This window comes from Apteryx mantelli, chromosome 1, assembly GCF_036417845.1.
Source record: "Apteryx mantelli isolate bAptMan1 chromosome 1, bAptMan1.hap1, whole genome shotgun sequence".
NCBI classification, from domain to species: Eukaryota; Metazoa; Chordata; class Aves; order Apterygiformes; family Apterygidae; genus Apteryx; species Apteryx mantelli.
In genome coordinates, this window is record NC_089978.1 from 148,817,931 (window position 1) to 148,836,488 (window position 18,558).

The 18,558-nt window shown below is 39.5% G+C and overlaps 1 protein-coding gene across 1 annotated transcript; it reads right to left on the bottom strand.

Annotated features, from left to right (window-relative positions):
• Window positions 1-302: 302 nt before the first annotated feature.
• LOC106488403 (solute carrier organic anion transporter family member 1B1-like) lies at window positions 303-17,636 on the bottom strand. Its single transcript, XM_013947280.2, has 14 exons — window positions 17,505-17,636; window positions 15,056-15,197; window positions 14,835-14,967; window positions 13,002-13,117; window positions 12,009-12,155; window positions 11,795-11,893; window positions 10,248-10,493; window positions 9,526-9,690; window positions 8,851-9,046; window positions 7,202-7,364; window positions 5,612-5,796; window positions 4,297-4,361; window positions 2,401-2,518; window positions 303-1,575 (listed from the first exon to the last, which is right to left on the bottom strand). Exons 1-14 carry the CDS (start codon window positions 17,634-17,636, stop codon window positions 1,359-1,361), a joined length of 2,124 nt encoding a protein of 707 aa, XP_013802734.2. The 3' UTR covers window positions 303-1,358.
• Between the last annotated feature and the right edge of the window lie 922 nt (window positions 17,637-18,558).

The window sequence follows — 18,558 nt, forward strand, 5'->3', positions numbered from 1 at the left end:
CTTGATAAATAGAGAGACATTGCCTCCAGTAAGTATCACTTCATTTGGAAAAGAAGTCTCACTCTTTTCCCTTTAGCTGCTATAGTCACTACCACATAAACTATCATGATGGCCCACACTGTTATTTCATAACAGCTCAGCTTAGCATTTTGCTCAATGTGTTTTGGTATATTACCTAATATGTCTATCTTCCATATCCCACTGTACCTTGAGCATCTGTTTTGAAGTATTAACCAGAGAATTCAATCATTGTTGTGAAATGGTACTCAAGCATATATCTTTTTATTTAAAGTAGTGACAGTTTTCCAGGTCTGATTGGTACAAACATAATAAACTCAAACCAACAAATATACAAAGGCAACTCTGAAAACACGAGCTAAAGGCTTGAGCTGAAAAAGTTTTAAGGTGCAAGAAAACACAAATGAATGTTGCGCATAACTGGTGATCAGCTTCTCCCCCAAAATAGCGACTTTGTGCATGACAAGTATTTGGAGCATTTGCAGTTGCTGGATGGGTAATGCTATTCTTTGAGTGTCCTCTGCTGGTTACTACATGGCATAGCAATAAAAGCCACCTTAGATAAAGTGTCGTACACTGGATAGATTTTGCTTAGAAAACAATGTCACTACAAAATTCAGAATATTTCTTATGTTTTATAGTCACAACTAAAAAATTAACTTTTAATACAATGCTACAACTTTGAGACTTTTTAAACAATTATTTCATTTATAGCAGCCTATTTTTGGTTATAACTAGGCATAATGTTTTCAGCTGAACTAAGATAAAATGTCTTCTCATAAAATATTGCTTTTGCCAGATTTTGCCAATTTTGCAATGGAAAATGGTTGAGATGATTCATTTCGTTGAGGTGGGAATGCTTCGCTCAAAGATTTTGCCTTTATTTTGAATTCTGTGTCAAGTTTGATGAAATGGGAACCCTGCAGTTGGACGCCACCCTGCCGCTCCCCAGTGGGACTCTGGGCGCAGGATCCGAGCTGCACGTTTTGTGGGGCCGTGGAGAGGTGGCTGTTCTGCCAGCAGGCATCTCTGCTAACACCCTTAAAAACTGCAGATGAGCTCTATCAGTCATGCCAGGTGGGATTTTCCTTCCTTATCAACTGAGAACTTGAGTCCGTTCATATAACTTGTTATGTCTGTTATTGGTAACCTTGTACACATATTCATACTTGAAAGTGAAACATGCCTGTGCGTAAGCTTTTCTTGTTGTTGATTACAAGTTTGTTACTGCTTTCACTTTCCAAAGAAGTGTTATTTATTGTTTAGTTATTCATAACATTGTGAGAGCTCTTCCTAAAAGCAGGTGCCCTGATTCATGTGGCACTGGTTTAAATGGCCTCCTAAATACAGGATTCTTTCTCTGCTTCAAGAGAACCTGCCAGACGTTCATTGCTCTTGAAATTATCTTCTCTATTCATAGGAGCATCTTCTCTTCCTCCATTTTCTGTAGATCTGGATTTCTTAGCTTGATAGTGTTTCTTTACTAATATTAAAAAAAGGATTCCTAACAAGTAGGAAGGAGCTCTTAGCACCGCTGATAAGCCAAGGTAGGCATATCTGTGGGACAGAGCATAAAAGACAGTGCTAACTTTTTAATTTTTCAAAGAAACTGAAACACACAGCAGCTTGGGGGAAAAAAAAAAGTCTAAATCTCACTCTCTCTGAATGGTGCCATAAACTGCTATTAAAAACACTTGCTAAAGAATTTATAAAGTTATGAAAATAGTTGTAGATTGAAACTTCCATCATCTTCCCTTTGTTCTTAAAGATTTTGAGATCATTTTAAGGCCTGAGATTTTTGCAGGGCTAGAAATAGGTGGAGATCCCCAGGTTGGGCTATTTTATATAAAAATGAAAAACACATCATAAGTGGTCAAGGGTTGAGTGAAACTGAAGAAATCTCGAGAATATTCCTCCTGGAGACAGCTTTTGTTTGTGTTTAACTAATGTGATTTTCTTTCATTTGTTTTTCTCTCAAGTGTGGCCAATACACAAAGTTACTGTTCTTGCCAGTATGAACAAACTACCTGCAAATAAGGTAAATTTGGGTATCTTTCCTCTCTTACTGGTAAACCCTAGGTCTTTTAAATCAACTCAAAGGATATTTTACATATATATATATATATATATATATATACACACACACATATATATATATATTTAATTCCAGAAAGATCCTGTCATTGATATCAAAGGGCCATGATTTAATCCTAAGATTGGTCAATTTTGGAGTTCTGGGCTGATGTAAATCTAAGTTCAGAGTTAGTGTTTGGCCAGCGTTTGATCAGTGGTCTCATACACTACAGTATAATAAAATAAGGAGTATCTATCTGCAGTGAGGAAGTGCATGAGGGTCTTTCTTTGTGTTCTAATTTATCTTACCTGTAAGCAGTGGAGTCATATATTCTGCAAGCCCCTCGCTGCCCACAGCTTCTGCTTCCCCATTTCAGGCATGTCCTGTCAATCAATGCACCAAAATAAACCGGAGCTGGAATTCCAGCTGCAATGAAGCAAGCAGAAATGTCTCAAGACACCACAAGAAAATACTTTTTTTTTTTTTATGAAATCAGCATTATACTTTCTTAGCAGCAAGTTCCATCCTGAGCTGTAATAGTGGCATTGGCGGATGAGACTGTGGGTTCTTTTCCTTTATAAGTACTTCATGGGGACATTCAGAATAACTGAAACACCCTCTCTGTGCCATGTGGATCATCAGTTCCTGCGAAACATGATCTGAGGGTGGAGGTTTGGCCAGGTCTGTAATCTCGCACGTCGCTTGCTCCAGCACACTGGTTCCTCAAACAGGGCTCTCAGAGCCACTGCTGGCTTTCAGGACAAATGTTAAGCTCCTGCAGGAGACAGCTGGACTGGCTGTGTACGTGGAGCACTGAACTGATGGTCCCTTCTACACATAGCCTAAATTAACCCTTTATTTCTATCTGAAAGCAGTTGATAGGAAGAGACAGAACCAAGTATACATATTGGAACCATATTTTAGTTAACTTTGTTCCTACACAGACACCCTGCATTCTTACATAGGAAATGGCTTATTTTGTAAAACCAGGCATATAATCTTGCATGTTACTTCTTGCATAGGGTTCTTGCGAGTGTGAACTCAATAATCTATCTATAGAGGTCTGTGTATTATGATGATCAGGGCTGCAGCTAGGGCATGATGAGAGAAATGCTCATTTTGGATGTCCCCAGAGAGGGAAAGGGAAGCACAGAAGATTTGAACTCCAAGGCACTGGGGAGAAATACCAGCTTTCACAAATCGATGGCAATGGCACCTACAAGGGAAGGTGCTTACCGGCTTGATGTCCTCAAGCAGAAGTCTGTAAGGGGGCCAGTTCTTTATTCATAATGCTTTTTCCCCTTCCCATGGCCAGCAAAGCTCTAGAAATCCCTTTGGCATAGTGTGTTTTATGATAGAGACTAAATCCTGAGTGTTGAGTCAGAAAATCTGCCCCATTATTGTGTGACGAGGAAAGCACAAGAGGACAAAATGTGGATACAACTTCCTGTCTCAAAATGTCTGGTCAAAATCCTAAGTACTGACTACAGCCCTAATCAACCTCTGACTGCAGACATTTGTAAGCTGCTGGTGATATCTCAGGCTTCATAGTAAATCCATCTGGCTTGACTCTTCACACTTACACTTCTCAACACTTCTAAAATGCTGGTTTTCCTATTCCATTAACAAAGAAAACATAAAAGGAAACAAACAGATAGATGTTTTCCTGTCTGTCTAGGCATCTTAATTAACCATCTCATTAGCAACACATCTCATTAGCAATCCTTAGACAAAAAAGAGCATTGCAGCATGCTAAAAAGGAAATGGAATCTAAGCACTTGTGCACCACGAAAGCAAAGTTTCAGTAGGGACAGTACTTTCTGCTATGAACTCTCTTATTTGTGTTGAATAAAGTCCTATTAGAGATTTTCCCTTTTATCTTACTTACAGCACTATGTCTCAGTAAGAAAAGCTATCAATTGAGTGGTAATTAAGATAATATTTTAGTTTTGCTCAGAAACTCTTTCCATTTTGGAATCCCATGCTCCCAAAGTGCAACAGCATTTAATAAGCAGGCCAAAACATTTCAAAATTGTGTCAGCTGTTTTCACAGTGAACTCTCGATGGTATGTTGAACCCTCAGGAACAACCAAGGATTTAAAAGCAATTTTGAGTATATATCTGGTTTACAAATGGTGGTTGCATTGGTGTCATTTAAAGCCACAGGAGCAAACATCTTAATTAGTCAGAATAATTTTTCTTACCTAGCGTTCTCATAATGAGTGTGTGCAGACCAACTGCAAGAGATTTCAGCTCTGGCTGGACACATCTGAAAGAAAGAGGGATAAATAAGAAGCATTTGCCTGCCTAGTGCTTAGACATGCCTGTTAAACTGATGCTATTTCCCCTGGATTTAACACTTTTAATCACAGAATGCTGAACTTCAGGAGGATAGTGCGTCTGACATCTGCTGAAATAGGCTAAGTGGTATGAAAAAGGCGAATTTATCTATTGTTTTCCATCATCTATCTCTTGGAAAGTCCATTCACTAGTCATTCACTAAAGAGGTGAAATTTTAAAGACATAATCACACTCTCCGTCCTAGGGTTACTGAAATACGGTCCCCAGCTACCTTAAGTCACTGTCACAAATTTTCCCACTTGATGAGAAATATTTTACTCATGTGATGGAAAATATCTTATTGCTCTGAGGCAGAAGTGTTGCATATAGCTGCATTACTGCAGCATCATTTTATTCTCAAACGACATTTGTCAAAGCAGTCTGTTCAATTGTCACATCTTGAACTACACACAACCATCTGGCAGTACATCCATCAGTTCCATGGGGAACCACATACCAAGAATCTGAATTGGGCACTGATCTTGAATCCATTATATATCCAGTCTGTCATCTTACAAATATTAACATGGACAACGTTCAAAAAGATGTCTCACAATGACTAGGAAGAGGGGGAGTTCGCATTCTGATTTCCATACTCATTTAGGATGACATAGTGCCCTTGGGACTCTGATTAATTTGCCACTAATGCATTTTTCTACTGCTTGAGCTTACTCTTCAGGTTACTGAAAAATATATATTAATTTGTATGTGTGTTCCTAATTGCATCCTGGTATCCCTGCACATGTATATCACAAAAGGTATGTGCATAGGTGTCTCACATGTCCTGAATTTACAGACATCCAATGAGCATGATCTGTTAGGTCTACTCCACATCAAGGAATCTTGACAAATGTACAGTGTTTTCAAAATCCATGTGGCCAAAATATCCAAACAGAGAAAGAAGACGTTCTGGAAAACCTAGATGTATGATACCTATAAGAGACACCATTATGGAGGAGTTGGAAGCAACATACTAAAACTGACTTACTGCCAGCAGCGAAATAAGGTTTAATGCTAGCAATCACAAAAAAACAGGAAGTGAGAAAACTCAGTAGAGAAAATACGTTATACTGCAAGAGAGTTTTTGTTGCTAAGGGAAAGAAAGAAGCCTAAACATCACTGTGATCCCCCCATTGGAAAGACTCTACCATTGGTGCATACTCACTTAATTTTACTTACCTAAACATCAGCATGTAAGCTGGGGTGCCTCCCAATGCATAACAAAAGCCACTTATGACTTGTATTACTGTATAATAAATAAAGTTCCTTGAACAAGCATCGCTTTTTGGACATTGCCCCAAAGTGACAGAATTATTTCCCCACTGTGACCCTCTGGCTTCGAGGCAGCTACAGTTATGGAAGAGCTGAAAGACACAAAGGGGATTCAGTGGGGCATTGCCCGTGTGGTGGCACATCCCGCTGCCAGGCACAGGCAGAGACTGCAGCCTTGCTAAGCATCCTGCTCCTGTTGCATTTGCCTTAGAAGAGCAGCAGCAGCTTCTTTTCTTTCCTACAAACAGTGCTCAGAGGAGGAAGGGATGTTCCCTGCCAGAGTGCTTTTACCAGTGGACTTAGCACCACTTTTTGGGAGGTGCTTGGAGTACCTGCAGGGTACCTAAGCATTTGTGTCCCTGCAGGGGATTTGAAAGGGAACAGCAGGCTTGGGGACCAGTGTTTTTGCAGCTGGGTTATGCCACCTATTAGCAGACTTATCTCTGTGAAAAGCACCCAGGTCATAGGTCCCTCCTACTAAAGCTGATGCATCAACCAGAGGTACCTTGCAGCTGTAAGCACCAGCTACCTGACAAGTCATAGCTCATGTAGCGCTCTGAGGTCAGCAGCAGGTGTACTGAGAGTCTGAGAGCAATAACCCCCCTTTCAAGCAGGAACTGAGAGGCATGGAGGTCTGCTGAGGTGAGGGGAGCTGTGCACCGTGAACCTCAACCTCTATAGACACAGGCTTGCTTCTGTGAGAGGCAATAGTCCTAGTCTCACAGACCCTGCTGAGCCCTACTTCCCCCCATCCTTCAACATGTAAGAGTTTAAGCAACAAATCTCCTTGAAAAAGACCACTGTAGGCACCAACAAGAAACTATCCAGAAAGAAAAATCTTTTGGAGAAAAAATTCTGTCCGAGTGAAAGAGAATGCCCCAGATCATGTGTTTTCTAGGATGATCATCTGGCATCATAAGACATGAGAATTACAGTGTGATGAAGCCATATATCCAAGCACTGGAACTGTCTTGCTCTGTGCCAAACAGAGCTCAGCTATCTGGAAAAATAAGCAGTATCCTGCCATGCCAGAGTCTCACATAGAAACAAGCTGCCTCTCCTCAAATGACTTTTCATATTTATGCAAAAGTTACATTAATGCTCTGTATCAGGGAAGAGGGCAGCTATGTTAGTGTAGTTCCACTCTTGGCTGAAAGCCTCAGAGCAGCCAAGATCAGGTTTATGAAAGCCAAATGATGGGCAACGGACATAGACAATATGTAAGCACTTTGAATTATTTTTTTCACCTCTATGTTCAATCCACAAAAGATGAAAGTTAGTATCTACAAGAAAAAGTTTGGGTTTTCAGCCTAATGTGTAATAACTCAGGAGAATCTCTATGCCATCCATGATGTTTGTGGCCAGAGATCATAAACATTTTACTTATTGTTCCCCAGTACCTTTGGTTTCCTCTAAATGCATGACACTACTAAACTTCTGATGCTATATAGAAAATAAGCTAGTAAAAAAACCCCAGAAACTGGAGCAAGCTCTTACCATGTTCTTTCCATGTCCCACTGAAGCCGTGCACCCAGCAAGACATGGTGAAACGTAGGTAACTCCATTGTCTCCACACACAGGATCCCACACATTGGTGGCACATTTGCAGTCAGAGTTGCAGTCAGAAAATAAGGCATTTTCATGGTGCTGAATGGGTTTGCTTAGAAGATAAGTTTAGACTGGTGTAAGAACAACTTTTAATCCAGTGCTAAGATCAGTTTAATCCCTTCGACTTTCCCTTCTGACAGTGTCACTACTCTGAAATTCAGGTCATATGCCAAGAACATGGGTTTTAATAGTTGAGTTTCTACAGTATCAGTCTCTTTACTTGAGATTCTATCCGACTTCCACTGATATTAAGATTACTACATTATAAAGAATTTTTTAACAAATAAAAGTGTTGCTGCTGATTTTAGCTCCCAGGCATAGATAGAAAAGAAGAAGAAAAAAAGGCTGAAAGGCTTTGAGAGGTTAGCTAAACTATCCCCTAACTGTAGGTATGGCTAGCAACAGTTGAGAAAGCCTTGTCAAATATTTGTTTAACCTGTGGTAAAAGGCACCAACAATGGAAACCAGCTTTCCTGGTCTTCACCGTTAAAAATATTCCCCTCTTACAGCTTAGCATAACTCTTTCTGGAGGACATGGAGAACGCAGTATTCCCATTTACTTTCAGCCACCTTTTGGGTAGTGAGATCTGTAACACAGGTGTCTTCCTTCATCTCCTCCCTTCTGGAGTAATTAAGCTCATATGTTTGCCACCTCTTTCATCTTGGTGCTTACTGAGTGTATTCTCTGTTCCACCATTTGGGTTCTTAGTGAAGACATTGTTAGCTACAGGATGTGTGACAGACAGTTTGTCCTCAGCTTCCAACAAATGTCAAAATCCCTGGCATCCTGCATATCTGGTTCCACGTTTTAAGCTTTGGACCAGTATGGTTTGATAAACGAGTTGTAGTGACAGATTATTCAACTGAAGGTATACCTTCAGGAAGCTGCAGACAGATTCACACTAGCTATGAGGGACTCTGATCTGGCTGGACATGAGGCAGTGCCAAACCAGAAGTTGTACAGCCATGCTAGTGTGTCACTGGGCCCCTCTGAGAGCCTTATCCTAGGACACATACCCTGGGCCGATGGCTTTACTCACTCCAAGAAAAAATAACAGCCAGTAACTTCTGAACCCTGGTTCTAGAGAACATCCTTAGTAGGCACAAAAGCTTCAGCTGCTTTACAGCAGACTGAGAATCCAGCATGTCCCAGTCTTTCCATCTCTGTGCAGGATATGCTACCAGTGTTCTCTGTTACATATATTTCACCTTTTTACAAAGTTTGGACGCACTTTGCTAGGAAATCACTGCTAGTATAAAGGCAGCAGTATGTGAAATATCTGAACAACCCCTGTAGCAGCCAAATGACCTACATTGGTAACAATGTAATTTTGCTAATATATTTGTAATTAAACTTTTGCCAGTGCTATACTCTGGCAGGCTGGCACTCCCCTGTTCAATGAGACTATGACAGTGACACTTGGTAGGGTTGACTTCCTCTAAACAATGAAAAAGTGTTTTCCTATTTTAGCTTTAATGTCATTTGGACTATTTCCTTGTTCCTGTGAAGAAAAATGTACTGTCCATTTTACACTCACCCATCATAGGACACTGTCAGTCCTGCCACCACATGGTTCTCACAGCCCACAAAGAAGTGCAACAGAGTGAAGAGGAAGGCCAAAATCGACATGCTAAATGCAAACTTGGCTGCTCCAACGATGCCCATTTTGTACTTCTTCATTATGAGCCCTCCTAGGAAAATCCCAATACCTACAGGAGGTAAGGATGTCAATCCTGAAAGAGATTATATAAGAGGAATGTTAAAATAGAGACTCACACAGCAGTTAAGGGCCAATTTCTGTCCTTGGGGCGATTTCTCAGGCAGCTGTATGTTGTATCTGATGACTCTAGGTGGCTGCCTGCTCAGCCTGTTCCCTATGTCTGATACGTTATTTTGAAGTGTTTAACTCTCAAAACCACTGCACACCCAGCTACCTAACATGGACTTTGGCTCCCACTTTCACCACAAGCACCCACCAGTCAGATGTTGCAACATTTAAAACTCCCACACCACATCCATTCCACATTTTGAGCGTCCCTGTTCTTTCTTTATTCTGGTCCCACAGACACCAAAGGAGTAGTTTGTATGCTGCCTTTATATAATTCAGCTTCAGGAGAGACATCAGTCTATTCTAGAAGGAATTCAGTCCCAGAAAAAGCATGCCAGAACTTCTCCCCATGCATACACATAGTCATTGCACAGTGTCACTCACCTATGATAAAGTTAGATTTAGATGTAGACTGTCCATACTGCTGTTCCAAGTACTTTGGTTTGTAAGTCAAGAAACCAATAAAGCTACTGAACTGTAACAGTGAGCTGCCCAAGAGCGTCAAGTACATTCGATTACTCAAGACTTTTTTCAGGGAAGTATAGAAATCTGAAAGAAAGGGATATAACTCAAGACTCAATATTACTCAAGACTTTTTTCAGGGAAGTATAGAAATCTGAAAGAAAGGGACACAATGCTGTCTCGTCCTTAGCCTCTATGCCCCCACTTTCCTAGCCTAAGGACTGCTCAGCCAGAACTGAAATTCAAGCCTGCTGTATTTTCCTCAGGAAGCAAGGTGCTTCAGAGTCTCCATGAGCTCTGTGATGATCAGAAAAATAATTTGGTTTTCCGTATTGCAAAGGGAGCTTTCTAATATTTTCTTTAGGTTCTAATACAGAAACAATTTTTTTCCACAGTCCTAATCTAGTCCAGTGCAAAATTTTCGGGGTAGTTGTCATGCAATGATTTAAAGCAGGCAGATCCTCACAGTCCTGAAGGTGCTCTTTGTCTTCAAATAATCTTTAGCAGACACCTCCTTTCCTGAGGATAGCTAACTGGTTTAGTTTGAAGTGCTGGAGAGGTGAAGTGTTTGGCAAAACTGTCATGTTCCTGCTGTATATTGTACCAATTGCTTTCCATAGTTATAAAACATGCAAAACACTTGCCTTTCAATATTACTGACCACTTCTTTGGCTTAGGTTTTACAGAGGTGTGTGTCTTCCTCATGGCTCCTGTCCCTTCCAGGAGACCAGATGAAGTTTTGTCGTTATTGGCTTCCTCTGGCTTTTCCAGACTCTTCGGCAGGAAGCAGAAAGGAATAGCAGCTAGGAGACTGGTTGTTCCAGCTATTATAAAACCAAGCCACCATGCACCCACCCAGCGGGAATCCTTTGGGGTTATAGTGATGCTTTCTAGAATCAAGTGAGACAGAAACGAGTTACTTAATGAAGAAGTTGAAAGTTTCCACTCTTTGCCTGCAAACGTAGCTACATTTCACAGTATCTGACTCTCAGTGTTAAAGATAATCATCTGACGAGAGACCTTTCCTGCACTGAAGACATCGGGAATCACACCCTGGATGGTGTTATGGTTCATCTGCCTTCTTATGGCATTGCTGACTGTCATTTTGACTGACATAAAGGGCAACACAGCAGTCCTTACCCAACACATAAGAATCCAAAATAGGTGGCAGACAGGCCCCAAACATTGGGTCCTTTTTGGCCTGACAGATTTCTACTGAAACTGTCCTTTGCTTATCCGAATTGCATAGGTCAGTATTAAGCATATTCTCTTTGGCTTCAGTGAGATTAGCCATGAATTTACACTTGATTATGTATTACAAGAAAGATGAGAGTGGTTTGTTGTATTTTTATGACTGTTATGTGCCTTCAAGCTTGTTGGTGGACCAACACTGTAAGACTTTTCACTGTGTGATCAGAACTGGCTCAATGCCCTTATGCTTAGGTAAAGTATAATGTTGGCTTACAGGGCAGACATAAAATAATTCATCTATCCAAGCACAGGATCATGAAGAGCTCAAGTTCTCCCTCCTGCCAGTAAAATAGGATCACCCACTGCTGCTGATTGGATGGGTTATCTCCTGAAAATTTGCTGCCAGTCCACACTGCTTGACTATCCCTGCCTTGTCAGGTGGAATTGAAAATGGACTGGCCAGGAAACAGGGTGTCATAAATGGTTTCTGTCTCTTCCAAGTGTAAGTGCACAGGATGCAGGGCCATGGTTACCACTTGTGGAGATTGCCCTGCCCTCTCTGGCATTTTGCAGACATGATCTCATGCATTTTCTTTTCATTTAAACAAGCAAGAAATATAAATATATTGCAAACATTAAATGAATTCTAAATATTGTAAAATGCCCAGCTGAAAGGGGAAGTAGTTCACCAAAACTGAAAAATTGCTATGCCAGCAGAATCCTTTCATTAAGATTTCAATTTAGTAAAACATTTTTGTTTAGTGAGAGTTCTTGGTACTAATATTTAAAATTAATCATGTATTTAATCCTTTAATCCTAAAGCAGGAATCTAAAACACGTCCCCTGTCTAATTCCGTCTTTTCCCCCAAAAAAACCTTCCAGCAATATTTTGTAATATAGTAAAACCTTACACAGATGTGTGGAGGAATCTGTTACCAACAGTGGTGCAAATTGATTATTATTTATTAGCTTACTTTCACTTTACCTCTGCTTTGCTTACCTAAATCCACAAATCCAACATCCACGTACAGTTTTGCACATAGTGATCCCAACAGGAAACCAAACATTGGGCCGAACATGGCTATTGTGTGCAAACTTGCTGAAAACATACAAAGCATATGCAAATAAATTTTAATGGCTGAACAATTTCCCCTGTGGAGGATGATCTATCTCTTACAGTAGGAACCTCTCAGTTTATTTTATGTTGAGATTACCTATATATACAGGTGCATTTTCTTCCTTAGCAAAATCGTCAAGATAAGAGATGCCCAGTGGTGTTATTGGTGTCTCGCCAATTCCACGCAGCATATTTCCCAATAAGATATATATCCACATATACGATGATGTTTCCTTTTCACAGCCTGCACATAATGAGGGTTATATCTTCAAAACAGAATAGTTGAATGGGAAATGGTGACAAATCTCAGGAAATTAAGCACATAAAATGATTATTATTTAGTATGTAAGGTATTAACAACAGTCTCCTTATGGAAGATTAAGACAAGGTTGTCAATCTCATTATATCTTTTAATAATCTTTTAATAACACTTACCTTAACCTCCACCATGTTTGGTTTCTAAAGATACAGGTATCACCCCCCAAAAAATACCCATGTAAAAAAAATGACAGATTGATATTGTCATAAATATATTATCTGGCATATAACTTATATCTTTAACCTGAGAAGTTAGAGATGGTCACCGGGGTACAGCTTGGCTCTTTCTGTACGCATGCAGCATGCAAAGCAAAATGAATGACAGCTATACTCCATATTTATAAGTAAAATCATAGAAACTTCCATTCATTTACTGTTAACTCTGTGTAGCTTCAGCTCCCTTCATCCAATTCTGTTTTTTCTTCTTCTTTTTTTTCCCCATGGGTCCTGAGTCCCTGAATCTCTCTGGAAGCTAATTGTCTTTGCGTGCATTCTCTGCAATCCTTTTAATGTTAGGGTCATTTTATTGTAATCTGGAAGGAAGAATGTAGGAAACTGGGATCTGGATCCTAGTAATCTGTGTTTGCTGGTTGTTTCTTCTCCAAATGAAATGCACAAAGTGCATTTAAGTATTGGTAATGTTCCCAGACAAGTAGAGTCTGAAGTTAGAAATCTAATGAGCATCCTGCACTGGGGAATAATTCACTCGACTTAAGACCAAGGTATACACAGGATAAAACTAACTGCTTCATTTGTACTTACACTTCCTTACCTGACTGTGAGACTTCCAACAAAGTTTTGTTGGCATCTTGATGTAGCAAACAGGGATTTACATCTGAAGTTAAGTTGACTGAAGATGCTGTACGTGATGCCGTCTCATACTTATAACTGGAAACACACAATAGTACGTTTAGAAACAGTGTTTACTAGGGAAATATTAGTACAGTATGTAGCAGTCACCTGACTGCTATTTCTGTAAAGATAAATGTATTTTTTTTTTAATATCAGTCCAAAGTGTTAATGAAGGAGTAAAAAGGAGGATTATTTTTAAAATACGGAAAACTGAAACGCTATATACTAATATACTAATATGCTTTCTGCTTCTAGGAACCAGACTGGTTCTGCTAGACCATGCAGTCTTATTTTCAGTTTGAAACAAAGACTGTTCATCTTAGGAGGCACTGCAAACCAATTTCCTCAGAAAAATTCAGTCCCTAGCTCATGAAAAACTTCATGAGTTTCCCAGTATAGACAAGTCAGATACACAGTTTGACTCAAGCAGTGGGAAATATAAGTCTGGTGTTGGTGCAAGATCCACCACTGTGAGGAAATGTACTCTTTAGTTTTCTTTTTACAATGGTACACCTAAAATTATTCTAATACATCTAATGGAGCAACAGAAATATGTCTCACTATATCATTTCACTGTATCAGAACTATGGCTAGAAACATTATTACATATAAGCAAAATACAGTAATTCTCTGAATCTGGAGAAGATGCATAAAAATTAGTTTAACCAACCACAGAAGATCAGTTTAACCAGCCATGAGCATTTGGAATAAGAAAAAAGCCTGGGACCAGTTCTATGAGCACTGATTCATCTGTGCTCCCCCCTGACTCACTGAAGCTGAAAGGCTTCTTTGTGTGAGGGATTGCTGTTTGCCAGGGGAGAGCACAGAATCGATTTCACAAATAGGCTGCCCGAGGCCGCAACCAGGCTCTGGGTGCCTCTTTCAGGGAGCTGGATTTCTTCTAATGAGCACCTTTGTAGGTTGTTTTCTTCAATGATTTAGCTCTGAAACCCTGGTTTTGCATGAGGGTTGCCTGTTGCTATAAATAAAGTCATATCTCAGATAGGGTTGTCACCCAATACGAAGCTACTGGCTCAAAGCTTTGAGGTCCTATGCAGAATGGCACCAATTGCAACTTATTCTGGAAATCATATAGGTGGGTTACAGAGTAGGTGTATCTCAATAATTTTACTGTGATTCCTGATGATTTAACTTTCCTGCCCACATAAACCTGACATCTTTATTAACACCCGGTGATACCACATTCCTAGATTACCACTGATTTCCCCTATAAAATGTTCACACAGTAAGCCATTCAGGAAGATTATTTAATTCTTTAAAGCAATAGCACTAGCATGGTAGGATGGCTGAAGACTTTCAAAGAACAACATTTTCTGTTTGAAATTTGATTTTTCAAAAGTTTTTCATAGGGAACTGTTTCCTGCCAAATATATATATATATATATATTTATAATGATTTCATAAAATAATTTCCTTTTCTGCCTCTACTCCAGAACAAATCTGACTGAAAATTAAAGCATTTTGGTTTTCAGATTTTTGCCAAAAGTTGAATTTTTACCTTGGAGGAACCATATTTTTCAACCAGATATAAAGTACAGTAATGTATGTGTTACATGTGATTAATTGTGTTTTCATTTGATGTACTGTTGAGTTAGCTGGGTCTTATTCAAGGTGAGATTCAATAGATCTTTGGAAATCTAAGACTTAATATACACCAGCTTTTCTCAAAAAACAAAAAGTAATATCCAATTCCAACATTCTGTTACTCAAATTGATCTTGATTAGTACTTACTATCCCATGAAGAAATGAGGCATCGCTGTTAAAATACATCCCAAAGCCATAATAAAGCATCCTACAGCTATTACTTTGGGCCTGTGAAGTTTAGCTCCAAAGTAACTTACAAACGCTATCACCAGCAAATTACCTAAAAAAGAAAGAACAAAAATTAATACCAGATGCTGTGTCTCATAGTGCTCTGAAAAGTTTGCTCTGTGTTATGGGATATCAATTACCCATCTCAAAACTTCCATCAACGAGACCAACTGTAGAGGACGTAAGGTCAAACCTTCTTTCAATCTGAGTGATGGAACTTTTCATAATCGTACCAGACAACGTTTTACAAAAGTAGCTGAACGACAAAGCAGCGAGAAACACCTGAGGAAAGATGAAGATGGAAAATGGGAGGTAGGAACAGGGAAGCAGGTCATACAGAGATGAAATAAGTTTAAACTTGTGTGGAACAATCCTTATGGCACATGTTTTAGTCGGGTTGACTTTGTTAATCCAATTCCAGTGACAACGTTGTGTGTGAATTTTCACACGCCTTAATGCTACAGAGAGTCATGGTGGCCTTTCATCGAGGTTTGCTCCTGCCTCTGGTTTTCCCTGCTGGGGAGAGCTGGCCCTAGGCTCTGAGCTGAGAGCAGCCTCTTGCTTTACCTATCTTCAGGGTTGCTCTGGCCATCTTGATGACCAGAAAGCTTGATCTTTCCTGCGTTGCTGGTCAAAGGTTTTCCAAGGCAGAAATCCTATGGACTGTGGAACTTAAATTTGTCAGACAACTCCCTGGGTCCTGCTTACCTTGCTTATGTCCAGTGATGAAATTTGTCAGAGTGCTGAGGCCCAGTGTTGGGCAGCTGAAATGGTGGGATTTCTAGATGTCACAGAAATGTTAAATGTGCCACTGGTAAAATTCCCCATCAACAGAGATTTACTGAAACTAATCTAACCTCAAATGAACCTTAGTCACAATTATCTTCTGCCTGGGCCATGTATTACTTATTTTAGGCCTGTTCATCTGGATGCATCTCCGTTTAGATATATTTTGAATATATATATCATGCTATGATATATATAAGCTATGTTGCTTGTGTACCGCATACCTCATAGAAGAAAGCTTAATATTCTTTGTAATTTTATAGTTGCTTCCACTAACACATATTGTGACTTCTGCAAACAAAGATATATTTGATAACAAGTTAAACTAAGTCTGTTTAAATATTATCCAACTATTTCAACAGAGACTAAAAACAAATAGACTTATTGCTCACTGGGTAAAAGTTACAATACAATACAACATTGGATAAGTAAACAAAATTAAATATATGTTTAGACCTTTGCATTACTATCTACTGTAAGAAATAAGTCCAATCCTGACAGTAAATGCTTGAAAATAGTTATATTTATTCTCTTTTGGCCTAGGAATGAATGGAAAATTTTCACAAGTACAGGCCTTGTCCTGATATGTTTTATATTTGCTGAGTCAGTTTGGCAGAAAAGACTGTGAGAATCACCTTTCTTGCCTTATTTCAGCAATGCTTTCTCTTGGGTTCTAGTTGAAACCACAAACTGCAGATAAGCATGAAAACACAAACAGAAATGACTTAGGTATTTTGGGTTTGAAAACACAATCCCAAAGTAAACCATAAAGACCTCTGATAGGAAGGTGAAGTAGAAAAAGAGCTTGCCTTTTATTACCTTAAATATACTGTGTCTATTAAAGTCTAATTTATATAAAGGCAATCACAGGACGCACAGTTACAGATTCACTGTCTTGCAGCACTGCCTGTGTATATGATGGTAAAGCTAGTGCCACGATTCTCCCAGGGAGATCAGATTCTATTTTTGCAGGTGTATATGGATGGCAAAAGAGAGTCAGAAAATGCAAAATGTGACAGCCTTTGCCCAATACTGTAGCCAAACCATGTTGGATGTTTGAGAAATTTGCAATTACCTATTTTTTCCGTAAAGTTTTCCTTTTACAGGCTTTTCATAGGGAGAAATGTGTCCTTGGTTCCAACTCCACTGAGCCTATGGAATTAACCTGAGATGAAGCTGGCTCAGGAACTAGTCAAGACACAGACCCAAACACATCAGTGTCACACGAATCCTGCCCTTGTAGTATTTGCAGCTCAGCAAGAAACGATAAATCCTTAAGGCTCTAACGTGAAAGCAAAATTCTCATTAGTCTGTCAGCTTTGTCCAGTCAATGCATTAAATTCTTCCTGTGTGTTCCTGAAAGCTCAGGTACTTGTGTGAATCAGTGGACTGCTTGGCCTAAAGGCCTTAGTATTTACTAAAGACCCTGGAATAGGATTCTTGTCACCCCATTTTGGCCCTACAAAAATGGGTGGCAATAGCAACCTCCAGGCAGCAATGTGTCTTAGCCACCTATTTTAGGATGGATGAAGTCTTCCACTGGAGATTGCTACCTCTCTCCAGTGACTAAGGAGGGGGCTTAACTAGGAAAAACTTGAGGGTAAATATGTTAGCTCAGGAATTTTTATTTTCTTTAGGACAAAGTCTGATAATATCAAACCCTTCCCTGTACCTCCAGTGTGTATTCAGTTTCAGAAAAGACAGGGGGAACAATATCGAAGTAATCTGCCATGTCATATCTTGAACAACATTTCTTAACATATGACAACAGTAATTTGTGGTGATATTGATAAGGCACCAAACCTTCAGGCCCATGCAGCAGGAAGTCTTCTTTTTGACTGGCAGTTGTTTATTTGCTTCATCATCCAAAAGCTGGGCAGGTTCTGCTTCCTGGTTTGAGTCATCAATGTGGCTGGATTCAGTTTCCACTGTCATGGCTGATTTCTTTACTGAATTATCTGAACCCAAGAGAAAACGATAATAAATATAGGAACACATACATCAAGGTAAAGTTGGTTAAGGATCTCTCTGTTGAAACAGCAGTTATAGGAAAATGATGAGATGTTGAAACTGAAACTTTTCATTGAAAAGGATTTGGTTCAATGACATCGGTGTTTCAAAGTGTATATTTGTTTAAGTTTTTAAGTTTCTTGTTTTGACATGTCTTTTTTTTTTTTTAATTAAATGGTTCTTCCCTCTCCTCCCCCCATTTTTGGTGTATGTTTTTTTTGGTCTGGAATGACTTTTAGTTCTAAAAAGAGCAAGAGAGAGCACCTCTGTCCAAAAACAACCTGAAGGGGTCAACATAGCATCAGTGCTGAAGAACAGGGAGTCTGAGAGAAGCTTTGCATTCCAGGGCCAAGTGGCTTAGGGGTCAGTCAGCACGCTGGTAGGATCTGTGTGGTAACACCATGCCATCTACGTTCATCCTGCTTATTCCTTTGTATTGGCTGGTCACAAACAATTCTTGATGACAAAAAGAACTAATTATTTCAGCTACCTGAGCTCCTGTAAGGAACTTAGATGCTCTTTCTTCTTGCAATGGCATGCAGGGTATTCTTAGTACCTTTCTGTCTGCAGAATGCAATCTATATCTATATCTATATCTATGCATGAGATCCACTGTTACTCAGCAGTTCAGCAGAATTGCTCCAGTTCCCCTGTGAAGAGCACATACTGCAGCCACAGAGGACTAATCTTTCCCCTCCTTTGAAATAGAATTTTGTATTATTGAAAGGTTAGTTGCATGATTAAGGTAAATTTGTTTTTATTGCAACAAATGTTACAATCTTCACATTTGTCTTTACTGATTGTTTAGAATGTATATTGGAGGGATGTGTAAGTAATATAAAAGGAG

What these genes read in the sequence shown, in the direction of transcription:
- LOC106488403 (XM_013947280.2), bottom strand. Translation starts at nt 17,636, where the DNA reads ATGACAGTGGAAACTGAATCCAGCCACATTGATGACTCAAACCAGGAA. An exon ending in CTGACAGTGTCCTATGATGG is followed by an intron (nt 7,365 to 8,850) that starts GTGAGTGTAAAA and finishes TTATCTTCTAAG; the next exon opens with CAAACCCATTCAGCACCATG. An exon ending in ACTCATTATGAGAACGCTAG is followed by an intron (nt 2,519 to 4,296) that starts GTAAGAAAAATT and finishes GCTTCATTGCAG; the next exon opens with CTGGAATTCCAGCTCCGGTT.